The 15,191-nt window shown below is 43.7% G+C and overlaps 1 protein-coding gene across 1 annotated transcript; it reads right to left on the bottom strand.

Moving 5' to 3' along the window:
- Positions 1–616: 616 nt before the first annotated feature.
- Positions 617–8,997, bottom strand: MRPL19 (mitochondrial ribosomal protein L19). Its single transcript, XM_036262975.1, has 6 exons — positions 8,895–8,997; positions 8,579–8,702; positions 5,065–5,183; positions 4,716–4,850; positions 2,268–2,449; positions 617–2,119 (listed from the first exon to the last, which is right to left on the bottom strand). Exons 1-6 carry the CDS (start codon positions 8,995–8,997, stop codon positions 1,898–1,900), a joined length of 885 nt encoding a protein of 294 aa, XP_036118868.1. The 3' UTR covers positions 617–1,897.
- Positions 8,998–15,191: the final 6,194 nt, after the last annotated feature.

Genomic DNA, 15,191 nt, shown 5'->3' with positions numbered 1-15,191 from the left:
TAAATCTGGCAACTTTATACATTTACTGAAGTCTCACGAGCCCTGCCTCGGGAGTGAGGGAGAGATGAGATTACTAGGATTACAAGCTCCATTCATCGAGGGCATGCGGAGTCCCTGAAGACCAGGATTCCATCATAACTGTCACCCAGTCCATTTCAAGGTCCAGACACACACACAGTAAAACTACTCTAAGCCATGGAAGGTCCCTCTGTGCCCAGCCAGAGGAAATGGTGCCATCTATGGGTCACTGCAGGGAGAGCATGGTGTTGTGATAACAGAGGGGCAGGGCGTTCAGGAATGGGTTCCACGCTCCTCCTGTTGGCTAATGAAAGTGAACTTGATCTTTGATCACCGACCAGATGTTTGAGTCTCACAGGAGATGGATGGACCAATGTGTGCGCCCGGCTGTGCATTAGGGAGGGGAGACCAAGCTTGCAGATGTGTGTCCTACAGATGCAGTACCCAAGACTTCTTTTCCAGAATGGGGCGAAAGGGTGCTGGGGGTGGGGTGCGTGTTCATGTGGGGAGAGGCAGTGGGTCACAGGGTGGGGACAAGTTTAGGGCTGGATGCAATCAAATATAGTTTAGGAAGTCAAGTCTGTTTGTATCTGTTTATTAATTTAGTAAGTACATACATTTTATTTATTAATACCAAACACCGGTTTACCAGGTGCCAGACATTCCCCCAAGCATTTCAAAACACTCATTAATCCTCACAACAATGCTGTGAGGGAGAGACTTAGCCCCATTCTGTGTGAGGGAACCGAGGCACAGGGAGGTTAGGGAACTTGCCCACAGCCACACAGCATGGGGAAACCAAGACTGCAACTCCTGCCATCCGGCTCGAGCCCAGGTCTGAACCACTGCCCTGTCCTGCTTCTCTGACGGCTGCTACCAACATCTGCACAGCCTTCCAAAGTGCACTACATGTTCCCTGCCTTTGAAAACGGAGCGTGAGGAACATAAAGTAAGCATTTACTGCTGGTTTTGATGAAGCGTTCATCACCCTGGCTGCACTAACAGTGCTGGGGTCAGGGCTGCCGAGAGGCAGGCCTCAGCACCCGCTCGTTCAGGGCTCTGGAGTCTGCTTTTCATAGATGTTACCCCACAGGGACGGGAGGATCTGGAAGCATTTTAAGCAGGAAGAGACATGGTCTGACTGAGGTTTCAGAAACTGATATAGGTCTTCTCCAAGAGCAATGGACACGGAGGCCTGGCAACGACTGTGAAGCCAGAGCCCCTACACTGCGGTCTCCCGGCCTGGCTCAGGGCGGGCTGCGTGGGGAGGAGAGGCTCGGAGACAAGGGGAGTTGCGGTCAGATGCCTCCTCTCTCACACTGTTCCCTGCCCCAGTGCCTCTGAGGTGACCCTGTCCTGCCCTAGTGCTCCAGAAGACAGTGCCGCCTGCCCTGCCCGGCCACGGGCCTTTGCCCTCGCTGCATCTCGCTTCACTGAAGGGCTGGGTCCTCGGTGAGCAGGGATGGGAAACTGGTGACACCCAGCCCAGTGGAGGCACCACATTCTGCCTGTGCGACCCTGGCCCTGCTGAGCAGAAGGGTCGGGCGGCCGCCCACCTGAGGGGCAGGCCCAGCTGTCAGGGCTGTGCACCTCCTCCCTGGTTCAGATTTCGGCTTATATAGGAGGATTCTGTAATAGTTTGGCTCTGTCTCCAGTAACAGAACAGACACCAGACCACTTGGCATGTATACTGTATTTCTCTTCTTCAAGTAATAAACGGAGGTGCTAATTCAATTTTTTAAAAAAACAGTAGTCACAAAATAATGAATGCTTAGTTGATTTAACAACTATGTCCCTATATATGAAATTAAATTGGTCTCTAAAAAAAAACCTCTGAGAGTCAGTATATCCTCTGCAGGGATCTAAATACATGTTCAGATCAAGACTTTTTCGACGCTTCAATTTCTGCCTGTATTGTAGCTTCGATTTCTGAAGTGTCATATTCCCGCATCATGTCGAACTCGAGCCACGGCTGGCTCCACTTCTGGGCTTCCTTCATCTGCTCCTCCGTTAAACAGAGATCAAATTGGATTCCTTTAATATTAAACTTTGGACGCTCCCAGCGTTTGGACCATGGCTTAGGCTTCATTTTCACTTTCAGCTAAGGAAGATAGATAGATATATATATATATATGAAAAAAAAAAAGGAATAAATTAGGCTGACAGTCATAAGCAAAATTCTTCTAAAAGTTTTCATAAGATGACTCATTTTACACTTGAACTTCCAGTTCCAAATGTACAACTCATACCTGATTCACGGGAACTTCTTGGCTAGACTGCTGTGGTACTGGCTTCATATTAACGTCAAAAGTGCTGTACTCTGGAAGGGCGTCTCGTAGGTACAGCAAGCTGTCGTCCAGCCGTTTCTCTAATTTGACCACTTCGATCTCCTGGATTCTAGGATTATAAAGTTCAAAGCAAATCTCAACACCTGAGAAGAGAAGAAAACACATCCTTAAGATCTAAATCCAGACCCCTGCACAAGCTTCCCGTCATAGGAAATGTGGCATAAATTTGAATCTTTAAAATGAAGATGAGTGAAATAAACAGAAATAAACTTAAATCCATATAGATTAAAAAATAAGAAAATATGAATTAGAACAATAAAGCCAAAAGAATGATGTCATCTATAAATACACTGAGTCAATTCTTCACCATCATGTGGTTTATTTCCCAATTACGTAAATAAAACTATCGTTTACATTAAGAGCAGTAGGATTAATGATGTGAAAAAGAGTAAGCACATTTTTAAGCTCTAGTTTGGGTTCAGAAACCCTCCTACGGACAGCCCAGGGTTCTGAACACTCTGGGGCTTTCCACGGGGAGCAAGCTAAGAACAGCCTGAGTGCTTCCAAGATGCTACAAGTCATAGTTTAATATACATTATCTGTATCATCAAACACTTAAGGAAAAGAGTGTGTTTTGAGATTTCCTGGAATAATCCCAAGAGAAATACAAATAGTAAAATATATGATCTACATTAACATCTAATGTTTAATACCAGGATTTAATCCAGTTTATTGTATGACTATTCTGGTTCAGGCACTGATTTAGGAGCTGTGTCCACAGCAAAACCCAGATAGGTAGGATCCTTCTCCTCTCATAAAGCTTATATTCTAGTGGATGACAATAAACAAACAAACCTAGAAGGTCATTTCATGTAGTGAGAACAATACAGGGAGACGACATTGACTGAGGACTGGGCAACTGGAAAGAGTAGTCAGGGACAGCCTCCCTGAAACGATGACATTTAAACTAATACTAGAAAAGGCCAAGAATGCTCCAGGCAGAAAGAATGGGCAATGCAAAGGCCCTGGGGTCTTAACAAACTTGCCATGTCAGAAAAACCAGAAGAAGGCCATTTGTCCGGAGCACAGTAACTGGTGGGCCAGGAACCAAACCAGCTGCCAGGGAGAAAGTAGTGCAAGAACCAGAGTGGTAGCATGGAGGTGGAGAGAGGGACAAAATTCGGATACACTTTTTGAGACCAAGCCATAAAAACCAGCTGACTGACTGTGTGCAAGAGAATTAAAAACAGCTCCTAAATTTTTGGTTTAAGTAAATGGAAGGGGAGTGGCACCATTTATGGAAATAGAAGAAAACATGAAAAGAACACATTGTGAGGGGAAATACAGAGTTCTGCTTTGAACTTGTTTTATGCTCATAAGCTATTCAAATGGAGATGCCAAACTGGTGGTTATATGTGCAAATCTGGAATCTGGAAAGGCTCAGTGCTCAAGATATGTGTTGAGAATTGTCATCATATGAGTGGTTTTTAAAGCTATTGGACTAGAAAGAACCACCACAAAAGGGAGTATGGATGGGGAAGGTACAGGCAGCGGACAGTCAAAATGCACGGTAATGCATGACGAGAAGGAAATAACACTGTGCCCAGCACCTCACGTACAACATCGCAATCCACTGACCACAACCCGGGGAGGGACAAACATTTATTTCAATTTTAAAGCAGAAAATCAAGCCCAGGTCTGTCTGACTCACACCTGTGCTCATGTCTCCCTAGGACAAGGCTTCCCAAGCACATGACCGGGCTGAGCTCTTGCATGCACGCACCCAGGGCACTGCAGGATACACCGCCCTTGTAACAAGGTTCCACTTCTCCGGACTACAGCGCCTCATTGCTGGAGATCACGAAGGACACAACACTAAGTATGAAAACTTTCTTGTTCTGCCAGTGGATTCATAATCTTTCTCAAACTTTAGCACTTGTTCCTCTGCCTTATTAGGGACAGCAAACGTAATTTTGTCTTTTCTTATAAAACGGATCCTGTGGTGACTGTTGTAATAGAAAACGAACTGGGGCCATCTGTTTCAGGAGAAAGTAATGCATAAGGACAGCATTATGTTTACAGTGTTCTCGGGCTATTTGCTCCTGAAGTGAATGTCCACACATTGCTCTGGTCACTTGCCTCCCCCTGTAACACTGTCACAGTTTGGAAAGTCAGTCTACTTCGAACGGCCATTGCCCTTGCAATACAAAAAGCCTTCCAGAGAAAGCAAAGCGCCAACTGTATTTAATCAGTAACCTCCATTTCCATACCCTTCCAGGGCCACAGGCCCCGTGTTGTCCCTCAGAGCCCCTGCACTTTCGAGTCAGAGTTCTACCCAGGATGCAGAGAACAAAAAAGAATCCTGATGTAACATTTTCCAGAAAATCAACAAAATGAGATGGACCCTACCTTGTCCTTCAATAGTATTCCTAAGGATGAAAGTAGCTCCGAGCCCTTTTCCTGATCTCTGGATGCAAATCCCCAGGAACTGGCTGGTTTTTCCATTGGCATACGGGTCGGCCGCAGTGACACGGAGAATGCTTCCTGTGATTGCAGAAGTAAAGTGAACTTGTACATCAGAAGCAGAGATAAGCAATAGCATTTCTAGAAAACTTCAGGACTTCCTAAAGATTTCATTATACTGTCAGGAATAAGTACCCCAGAGGGTAAAACCCAGACATATGAAAAACAATCTTCTCTGTGCCAAGAAAACTAACCCTCCAGCCATTAATAATAAGAGCAATCAGCTTGTACTGACCAACATAGAACTCTGGAATGTGGATTACTTTTCTCCTTTCTAACATGTCTTGTCTTTCTATCTGAAATTTCAGAGGATTTGTTCTTCCTCTTGGAGGAATGAATTCAGGACTCAAGAACCTGTAGGAAGAAAATAAATTAAAAGCAAACTTTAAAGACCATTAAAAAAGAATCTGTTGCTTTCTTAAAAAACCAAGAGAGCAAGATAATGATTTTGAAGTGTTTTATTCTTCCTTCTCTAAATAAGAATCAATCCTATTTCTAAAATTGTTAATGCTTATGAAAATAGTTAATAAGCCTGAGTACTCACCTGGCACTGTGTTAAAAGTTTTAGTAAACAGCCCTAGCCGGTTAAGCTCAGCGGCTGGAGCGTCGGCCTGCGGTACAGAGAGGCCCGGGTTCGGTTCCCGCTAAGGGCACGTATCTCGGTTGCAGTTTGTCCCCGGCCCTGGTCGGTCGTGCGGGTGGCAGCCACTAGATGTGTCCCTTCACATCGATGTTTCTCTCTCTCCCTCTTCCTCTCTCTCCCTCCCGCTCTGTCTGAACAAAAAATGGAAAAATGTCCTCGGGTGAGGATAAAAAAAAAAAAAGTTTTAGTAAACATCAATAGCATAAATTAATCCTTACAACAACCAGGTAGGTTTGGTGTCATTATCTCTTTTTTCAGATGAAGAAAATGAAGCCTGGAGAGGGTAAATATTAATTACCTATAATTAATTAGCTATAAAGTTATCAAGATTTTTTTTTTATCCTCACCCGAGTATACTTTTGCACTTATCCTCAGACAGAGTAGGAGGGAGAGAGGGAGGACAAGCGAGAGAGAAACATCGATGTGAGAGACACATCGAGTGGCTACCACCCACACGACCCCAACCAGGGCTGGGTACAAACTGCAACTGAGGTCCCTGCCCTTAGCGGAAATGGAACCCGGGACTCTCTGGTCCGCAGGCCAACGCTCTAACCGCTGAGCCAAACTGGCCAGGGCTCAAGTCAAGATTTAAATGTCAGACTCCAAAGCCTGTGACCATAACCACAGGCCTCATGTTGAGCTGTACATATTATAATAAATTATACTGGAAAAGATATAAACATATAAATCATCAACTACAAACCCACCTTAAAAAAATAATCTTCCTAGTCTCCTTAACTGACTCCAAACTCATTATAAAATATGTAATTTATAGAAAAGTATATATGGCATTACAATGCAAGTTCATGTCTCTATCACCCATCTCAAGAAATAAATTATCAATATGATTGAAGCCCCTGTGCTCCCCTCCCAACCCCTATAATACTATGATGTAATTAACTAAATTTGGTCATTATACCTATGAATTTGTTCCCTTTTCTCAATTTCCTACTTTGAAAATTTTAAAACCTACCAAAAGTTGAAATAGTAATACAATGAACACCCAAATATACTTCACCTAGCTTCACCTACTGCCAACATTTTGCCATATTTGCTTTATATATAATTTTTTCCCTGAACCATTTGAAATAACAAGCAGCAAGGCACTTCATCCCTCGATACTTTAGAAGGTGTCTGTTAAGAATAAGGACATTCCCTGGCTGGTATGGCTCAGTAGTTGAGCATCGACCCATGCACCAAGAGGTTGCAGGTTTGATTCCTGGTCAGGGCACATGCCCAGGTTGTGGGCCAAATCCCCACTGGGAGGCATGCAGGAGGCAGCCAATCGATGTTCTCTCTCATTGATGTTTCTTTTTTTTTAATCCTCACCCCAGGACATTTTTGCATATATCTTCAGATAGAGCGGGAGGGAGAGAGGAAGAGAGAGACAGAAACACTGATGTGAGAGAAACACATCAACTGGCCACCACCCACACGACCCCAACCGGGGCTGGGGACAAACTGCAACTGAGGTACGTGCCCTTAGCGGGAACTGAACCCGGGGCTCTCTGGTCTGCAGGCCATCGCTTTAACCGCTGAGCCAAACTGGCCAGGGCTCATCGATGTTTCTATCTCTCTCTCCCTCCCCTTCCTCTCTCTCTGAAATCAATAAAGAAAAAAATTTAATTAAATTAAAAAATTAGGACATTCTCCTACATTTATCACAATTCCTTTATGACACCTAAGAATTTCAGCATTAATTCACAAATATAATCTAATATATAGTTCATATTTAAATGTACCAAATTATCCTGGAAAAGGTCTCTAATAGCTGTTTGTTGCCCAATCCAAGATACAGTCAAACTTCACACTTCTTATCTGATTGTTAGTCCCTTCAACTAGAACTATTCCCCATCTTTGTATTTATATGACACTGACTTTTTTGAAGATGTGATCTTATTTTGCCACATCAGGAGCCACATATCAACTTGTAGAGCTACTGGAAAAGCTAGGTTTGACTGCTCTGTGAAAGTTCAGAATTTCCCCATACATACATTTTTTATACTTTACATATGCATGTATGTCTGGGCAATATTAAAAAGCTATCATACTATATCAATTCTTCTGCAGGTTGCTTTTTATCACACATATTTGTGAAGTTCACCCATACTGCTCTAGTTCATATATAGTCCACCTACTCTGATGGATATCTAGGATGCTTCTTAATTTTTGCTTGTTACAAACGATACTTTTGTGTGCATCCTTGTACATTTCTTGAACTTAATATTTTAAGTTTTATGCCTTTCTGGGTGGAAATGTATACAACCTCAAACTCGTTAAATTGTTTTGCAAAGCAGTTACATAACTTACATTCCATTTAACTGGATTACATTAAGTGCTGCAATTTAGGAAATATCCCTTTTCCACCTTAAAAAATAAAAGTTGTATAAGGAAGTCTTTTCTTAATTTCTAAGTTCCATAAATTCAACTTTATTTCAACTCAGAACCACAGAATTTCTGAAATGTTACACACACACACACACACACACACACACACACAGATAATCCAATCAACAGCCCTTCAGAAAGTCTATAATCACACCAAGTTTCCCACCCCCGCAAACTGGCTTTTTAATTAGATCTATAGAATCTTCTGCAAATCCTAAATCTAAATTTACATGTACCTCCAAAGTTACCACCATTCTTTTGGGTAAACCGGGTTTTTAAGCACAGTTTTTGAAGAGCAAATTTCAAACCCAAACTGGCAGAAAATTTTTGCCACTGTCCCACATTTGCCGGGAAACTAAAACAGGAGGTGAGAAGCTGAAACACGGCTAATCCACTTCCTCCCTGGCGAGGCCAGGCAGGCTCCTGAACGTAAGGGGATAAAATAAGATACGCGGAGAGAAAAACTCCTGATGCAGGCCAAATGCCGATGGAGAGGGCTTCAAACACGGGAATCCTTAGAACTTAGATAAAGTTCTGATTCAATACGATTGCTGAGACGGTTCGGTCCAGCTTGCAAGCAGCGAGGACGCCCGAGTCGGACGGCACACGCATCGGCGTAGTGGGAGTTCCACCCCCGCTTCAGAGCCCAGATCTAAAGCGAACCGGGTTCGCGAGCGCACCGACCCACGACGCGGGCATCGCGCCGGCGCAGCCTCACCTGGTTTCCCGGCGCGGGGGGCGCCGCTTGTCCACGATGACGGGCTTCGGGGGCGGCTGGAACGTGCCCGCACCGGGCTGGGAAGGTCCCGTGCTCTGCAGCCGGCCGGGCCCCGCGCGGGCCCCTGCGGGAACAGACAACAAGGGTCAAGACTGCTCGTGCGGTCCTGAACTCCCCGGGAATCCTGCAACCTCCCCCAGCTTGCGGGCCTACGAGGGGCCTCCGCCAAGGTCGCTCCAGACTTCCAGGCTCGCCTACCACCAACCTGGCCCTGCACCTCCTGTGCGCCCTGGCTCTCAAGCCTCGCCCCACTTACAGCAGACGACAGAGGCCGGCGCAGGCAGCAGCGCCCGGGAGGCTCCAACACCCCGGGTCAGGCCCGTCGCTGCTCCGCAGCACCCTGCAATGGAGGCCGCCATGCCTGCACGCGCGGGTAGAGACTACAACTCCCAGAACCCATTGCGACGGGATCGCGGACTACTGCGGCCCTATGGCAGCTGCTACGGGACAAAATACCCATTTTTGTGTGTGTGCGTGTTTTCCCCCACCCCTTTCACCCGACCTGGGTTTTTTAGGGAAAAAGTATATTTCTCTAGTTCCCTATAATGTACCAGGTTATGACCCTCTACACTGTAGAGTCCACAGGGATATTCTCGCAGCTTAGAAAGCTTTTCTCCCTCTTTGAATCAACTCAATGTCCACTTTCTCAGGCAGGTCTTGATGTCAAAACCCCATTATGGGCTCTCATCCTTACTAGGCACTACCTTCTGTTGGCAGCTCTGAACTCATTTGCAGTGTTAATGTTTGATTTAATTTTTAGTTGTATGTATAAGTATTGGATTAGTGTCCGACTGCGCCATTATACTGGAAGCTCCGCAAGGGTATGGGTGAGGTCGTCTTCTGCTCAACCTTTTATCCCATCACCCTACCTGGCCTCACTCTTTGTGAAAGGCGAGGAGGATGAAATAGGGCCTGACAGACAGGACAGGTGGCACCAAGCCCCTGAGATCTCAGAGAGCGTTCTCCTTGTGAGGAACTAAAATTGAGTTTGGGCTGAGCACCTGTGGGTGGGGCCTGGGGGCAGAGATGAAACCGAAAAAAGGTAAGTTAATTGTAAGTCTTGTTAAGAAATTTGGAATATGTACCCTTGGCAACAGTGAGCCCCTGGAATGATTTCACGCTCAAAGTGATAGGATTTATTTTATTACTTATTGGGCATTCCAGTTGAATTGATTTCCCAAAGTACCTGAAACTCAACATGTCCATCCCGAGTACATCATGCTCACCTCCATGCAGTATTAGCTTTCTCAAGGAATGGCTTCAACCTCCAATCTGTTGCTTAAAGCCAAAAATCCCAGTGCCATTTTTGATTCCTCCCTGTTTCTCCCTAGATAACGTTCCTAAAACTACATCTGGTACCATCAAATATCTCAAGAATGCTTATGCTTCCTCATCCTCCCGTCCACAGCTTTAATCTAGGTCACCACCATTTCTCTTCAGGATCACTGCAAAACACTGCAACTGCCTTCTCCCGGGGCTTCCTGCCTCCAGTTCCCTTCAGTTCCTGCACTTCACACAGAAAGCTAAAAGGTGGTGTAGAATGCTTACTCAATCTTTGTCTTTTCCCAGTTCAAAGCTGTCCATAGTTATCTGTTGACCATGGGATAAAAATCAAGTTCTCAAAAGGCAACCAACCTCTGCAGCTTCCCCCTACACTCTGCTTTGCCATCCTGAAGATATATAAACTCTTACAAATCAGCCTGAGAACAAAGGCCATGTTTTGAGGAAAGAATTCAAGAAACTGTGAGGACAGACAGGGTCTTCTATTTTAACTCCAGCTTAGATAAGAGTTTATCCTATAATAACAAGGAATTGTGCAACCAAAATTTTAGATGAGCAAAATTTTAGGCTTTTTCTGCCCATCCAAAAAATAGACATCAAGCCCTTAAAACAAAAATAGAGGAGAGATAAAGATAATTGTGACTGGCAGTGGTGAGGAGTTTTCTGAGCTAACTATGCCAAGAACATTTTGGTCACCACTCTTTCTGGGACTGGTCCTATGGATAGGGACAGAGAAATAAAGCACAGACCTTCACAGGAGGGGGGCAGGATTAGTAAATAATCATAAGCCATCTTTGATGCCCTACCTTTCCAGAGATGAAGGGGTTTGTCAAGTTTTACAAAACTGGAAGAATAAGCCTGAAGAATCTTATCTCATTTTCTCTCATATTCCTGCTTACCCAACATCCACAAGACAACTCTGAATTTATCTTAGAGTGAAAAACAAGCAGGAGTTTTCATTATTCCACCAAACAACTGCCCAGAGCAAAATCAAAGAGCATGGGCTAACTCAACCATTGTGTGAGCTGATTGTAGGATTAGAACTTTAATTACTATACTTCTGTATTTTACACTCATGGAAAGGAGAACATGATCAACATTACCTGGTATTCAGCCAAGGAAAGAGAGTGTTCAGGTTATTGTGACATTAGGATTCTTGCTTATTTTGCTCATTATTTTATCCTTTATGCTTAACATAGTGCCTGGCACTCAATAAATATTTCCAAGTGAAATTAGAAAGATCATTCTGGTTGCCTAGAAAGTGGATAGGAGGCAGAAAACTGGAATATATTGCAAAAGAGAGATGTTGCATGTGTGCATGTGTGTGTGTGTGTGTGTGTGTGTGTGTCAACATATATAGATAGGTGTTGTTGTATATATATTCCAAAACTGGAATATATTGCAAAAGAGAGATGTTGCGTGTGTGTGTGTGTGTGTGTGTGTGTGTGGCAACATATATAGATAGATGTTGCTGTATATATATTCCAAAGCATGATCTCTGGACAAGCAGCAGCAGCACCAGCTGGGAACATGTTAGAAATGTAAAACTCAGCCACCACCCCCAAACCTATGAATCTGAACCCTGGGGGTGGAGCCCGGTGATCTGTGCTTGAGCAAATCCTCCAGGTGAAGCTGATGATGGTTCAAGTTTGAGAACCGTTGGTGTAGAGGCAATGGAGAAGAAAAGGGTGGTTAGGAAATCAACCTATGAGATGAATTCAGGCAAAACAAACTTCTGACTCATATTAGCTATGAGACTTTGAATTACTTATCTTTTTTTCTGCCTTAGTTTCCTTCTTGGGAATAGGATGTTAGTATATCTGCCTTATTCGGTTGTTATACAGATTAAATTAAGATATTCCATAAATAAGCTCTTAGGCAGATGTCTAGATCATATGTTCTTAATAACTATAATTAGGATTAAACTTACTTTAAAGTTACTTTAAATATTTACTTACTGTAAAATGACTTCCAGACCAGCAAGAGGAGACTAGAACCCACAGAAAGGATTTCATGCCAAGGAGGGACTGGTTCAAGCTCATTCACCTCCTTTTACAGACCCTCCTAGTCCACAGCTACCTATGAAACAGTTTCCTCTGAAAAAAAACTCAAGGCTGGCTGAGCTATAACTACACGGTGGACAAACAAAAAGAAAGACATATTGAAGCAAATAGGAAAGGCTGGGACCTAGGCTTGCCAGGTCCCCATGCCCCAGTGTGGGGACCGACAATCCAGAGGGAATTCAAGACCCAAATAGTCTCCCTGAGGAGTGAAGGATGTGAGCCCACATTGGGACCATAACTTTTAAAACCTGCACTGGAGAGATGAGCCCTCAAAATATCTAGTTTTGAAAACGAATGGGGCTCCCATCCACGAGACCCACTGGTCTGTGGCGATCTGAGAAACAGCTCCTCAAATGCTCACACCTTCAGACCTACCCATCCTAGGGGACCAGAGCAGAAGTGGCCACTGGACGCCAGACTTCAAGTGAAAGAGGCTCGTTTGCTTATGTTCAAGTGTCAGCCTGAGGGGCAGGCATCTAATTTAACACACACATCTAAGAGCCATTCTTCAGCACAGAGACTGGTGGGCACCATCTTTGCACTTTATCGGGGTGGAGGGTGGGAGAGATGGAAGGATGGGATTGATCAAAAAGTACAAACTTCCAGCTGGAAAATAAATTTTTAAAAGTATTCAAAATGTGCTCTGCCAGTGTGGCTCAGTGGTTGAGTGTCAACCCATGCACCAAGAGGTCATCAGTTCTATTCCCGGTCAGGGTACATGCCCAGATTGTGGGCCAAATTCCCAGTGGGGGCCATGCAGGAGGTGGCCAATCGATGTTCTCTCTCATCAATGTTTCTATCTCTCTCTCTCTCTCTCCCTTCCCCTTTCTCTAAAATCAATAAAGAAAAAAGAAGTATTCAAAATCTGCCCTGGCTGGTGTAGCTAAGTGGTTAGAGCATGGGCCCCGTGCATCGAAAGGTCACAGGTTTGACTCCCTGTCAAGGGCACAGACCTGGAATTCAGGTTTGATTCCTGCTCCAGTCCAGGGCATGTAGGGGAGGCAACCGATTGATGTGTCTCTCTCACATAGATATTTCTCTTTCTTTTCTTTTTTCTTTTTCTTTTTTTCGGTACGTGCCCCTAGCAGGAACTGAACCCGGGACTCTCTGGTCCACAGGCCGACACTCCAACCGCTGAGCCAAACCAGCCAGAGTGCTATTTCTCTTTCTTATTCTTTCTTTTCCCCTTCCTCCCACCCTACCACTCTCTCTAAAAATCAATGGAAAAAATACCCTCAGGTGAGGATTAACAACAACAACAAAAAGGTATGCAAAATCCTCTTAAAACAAAAAGAAAAAAACCATGAGATTGATAAATCTAATTACATAAATATTGATAACTTTTGAATAAGACACTATAAACAAAATTAAAGACTGAGTAGTATTACCAAAAACTAATATTCAGAATAGACAAAGAACTCTTGCAATATGAAAAAAAGCTCATACAATTCAATATTGAACTGTATAAAACATATTAATAGGCATTTACTGAAGAAAATATTATGAGTGATGATGAAATATAAAAAGTTTCCATCTAGTTAGTAAACAGGGGAATTAATTAGAGCAGCAATAAGATTATTTCCTCTCCCTAGATTGAAAGAGAGAGAATACGAATGGAGACAAGAGGCAGGCTCCACACCCTGTTGACAGGGTATAAACTTGGAGTGCTGAATTGAAAGAAAATCTGGCAGCATCTCAGAACCTAAACATACCTGTTCACTCAGTAATTCCACATCATGTCTACTCCCAGGGAAAACTCACACATATGTACAGGACACACAGGAGTGTTCATTGCAGCCTGGCTGGTGTGGCTCAGTGGTTGAGCATAGACCCATGCACCAAGAGGTCACCAGTTCAATTCCTGGTCAGGGCACATGCCCAGGTTGTGGGCCTGACCCCAGTGGGGGACATGCAGGAGGTGGCCAATCGATGTTCTCTCTCATTGATGTTTCTGTCTCTCTCCCATCTTCTCTCTCTAAAATCAATAAAGAAAAAAAAAATGTTTTTAAACAGTGTTCATTGTAGCACTGCCTATTGCAGCAAAGAATCGAAAGAAACCTGATGGCTCATCATTGGCTAAAGATACTATGGTTTGTTTTAACTTAAGATACAATAAACAGATAAACAACAACAACAACAACCCAGTAATTACATACACATGGACTGATGGACATTTAGTAAGAAGATACTGACTCAAAAATAAAACAGTATTACATATGTTATATAAAAATAAGCAGAGAAAAAAATAACTGCTTTGCCCGATAAAGGAGATGTGTGGTTAAGAGAGAGTAGCAAAAAGGAGTTAAACTTTAATTTACCTTTTTGAGAACTTGGTTACAAAATACAGGCTTAACATTGCCCTAAGAAATTGAAATAAAAGAATATAACCACATGTCATCCCTTTCCTTGACTGGAAAGAAAACAAACTATGAGAATGAAGAACAAAATCAGAAAGGAGCCCCTAGGTTTGTGTCCTCTCCTTAAGGAATAAAAGAACAGTTTTCAACAGCAACCTGTGGGTCCACCAGGTGGCACCACCGGCCAACTGCACAGGAGTCAGCCCTACAGCTCTCCATCAGGGTTCTGATGCCATTCAGAAACCTCTCTGCTAGCGTACTGTAAACAGTGGTCCCTGAAAGCATAGTCTTAAGCACCTGCCATTTGCCTCTGTTGGGACTGGAAAGTCTATTTCTATTTTGTTGATGGGGAGAGTTCTCACCGCCCATTGGAAAATTATGTTTAATTATAATTACACTACGCAAATTTGACAAAGTACTTTGCACTCTATTAAGTATTCAGTTTAAGTCACAAACTTTCTCATTAGTTTAGTACCACCCAACTACCAATCAGAAGCCATTATTATCCAACTGATAACAGGACCCTAAACTTGTAGCTCCTTCCACACACAAGAACCAGCTTCCCATCGGTGGGCTGCTTCTCTGTGCGGAGAGGAGATGCTAGAAAATTGCTGCTGTCTCCACTGCAGTAAACCAGGTGTGTCTTAAGTGCAGATTTGAGATTATTTCTAATCCTCCGTGTGTAGGGGTTCATCATCAATGGATTTTTTTAAATGCTTAAAACAGAAAAAAATGATGTTGTATCATTCTGTTCCTTAGCTATCCAGGTGGAGGTGGTGAGTTGGCAAGTTGATAGGAGTCTCGGGTACAATGAAATGATCTGAGCTAGAGATAGGGCCCACTTCTGAGAAA

The sequence above is a fragment of the Molossus molossus genome, unplaced genomic scaffold (genome assembly GCF_014108415.1).
Source record: "Molossus molossus isolate mMolMol1 unplaced genomic scaffold, mMolMol1.p scaffold_m16_p_15, whole genome shotgun sequence".
NCBI lineage: Eukaryota > Metazoa > Chordata > Mammalia > Chiroptera > Molossidae > Molossus > Molossus molossus.
This window is presented reverse-complemented; position numbering and strand designations above follow the sequence as displayed.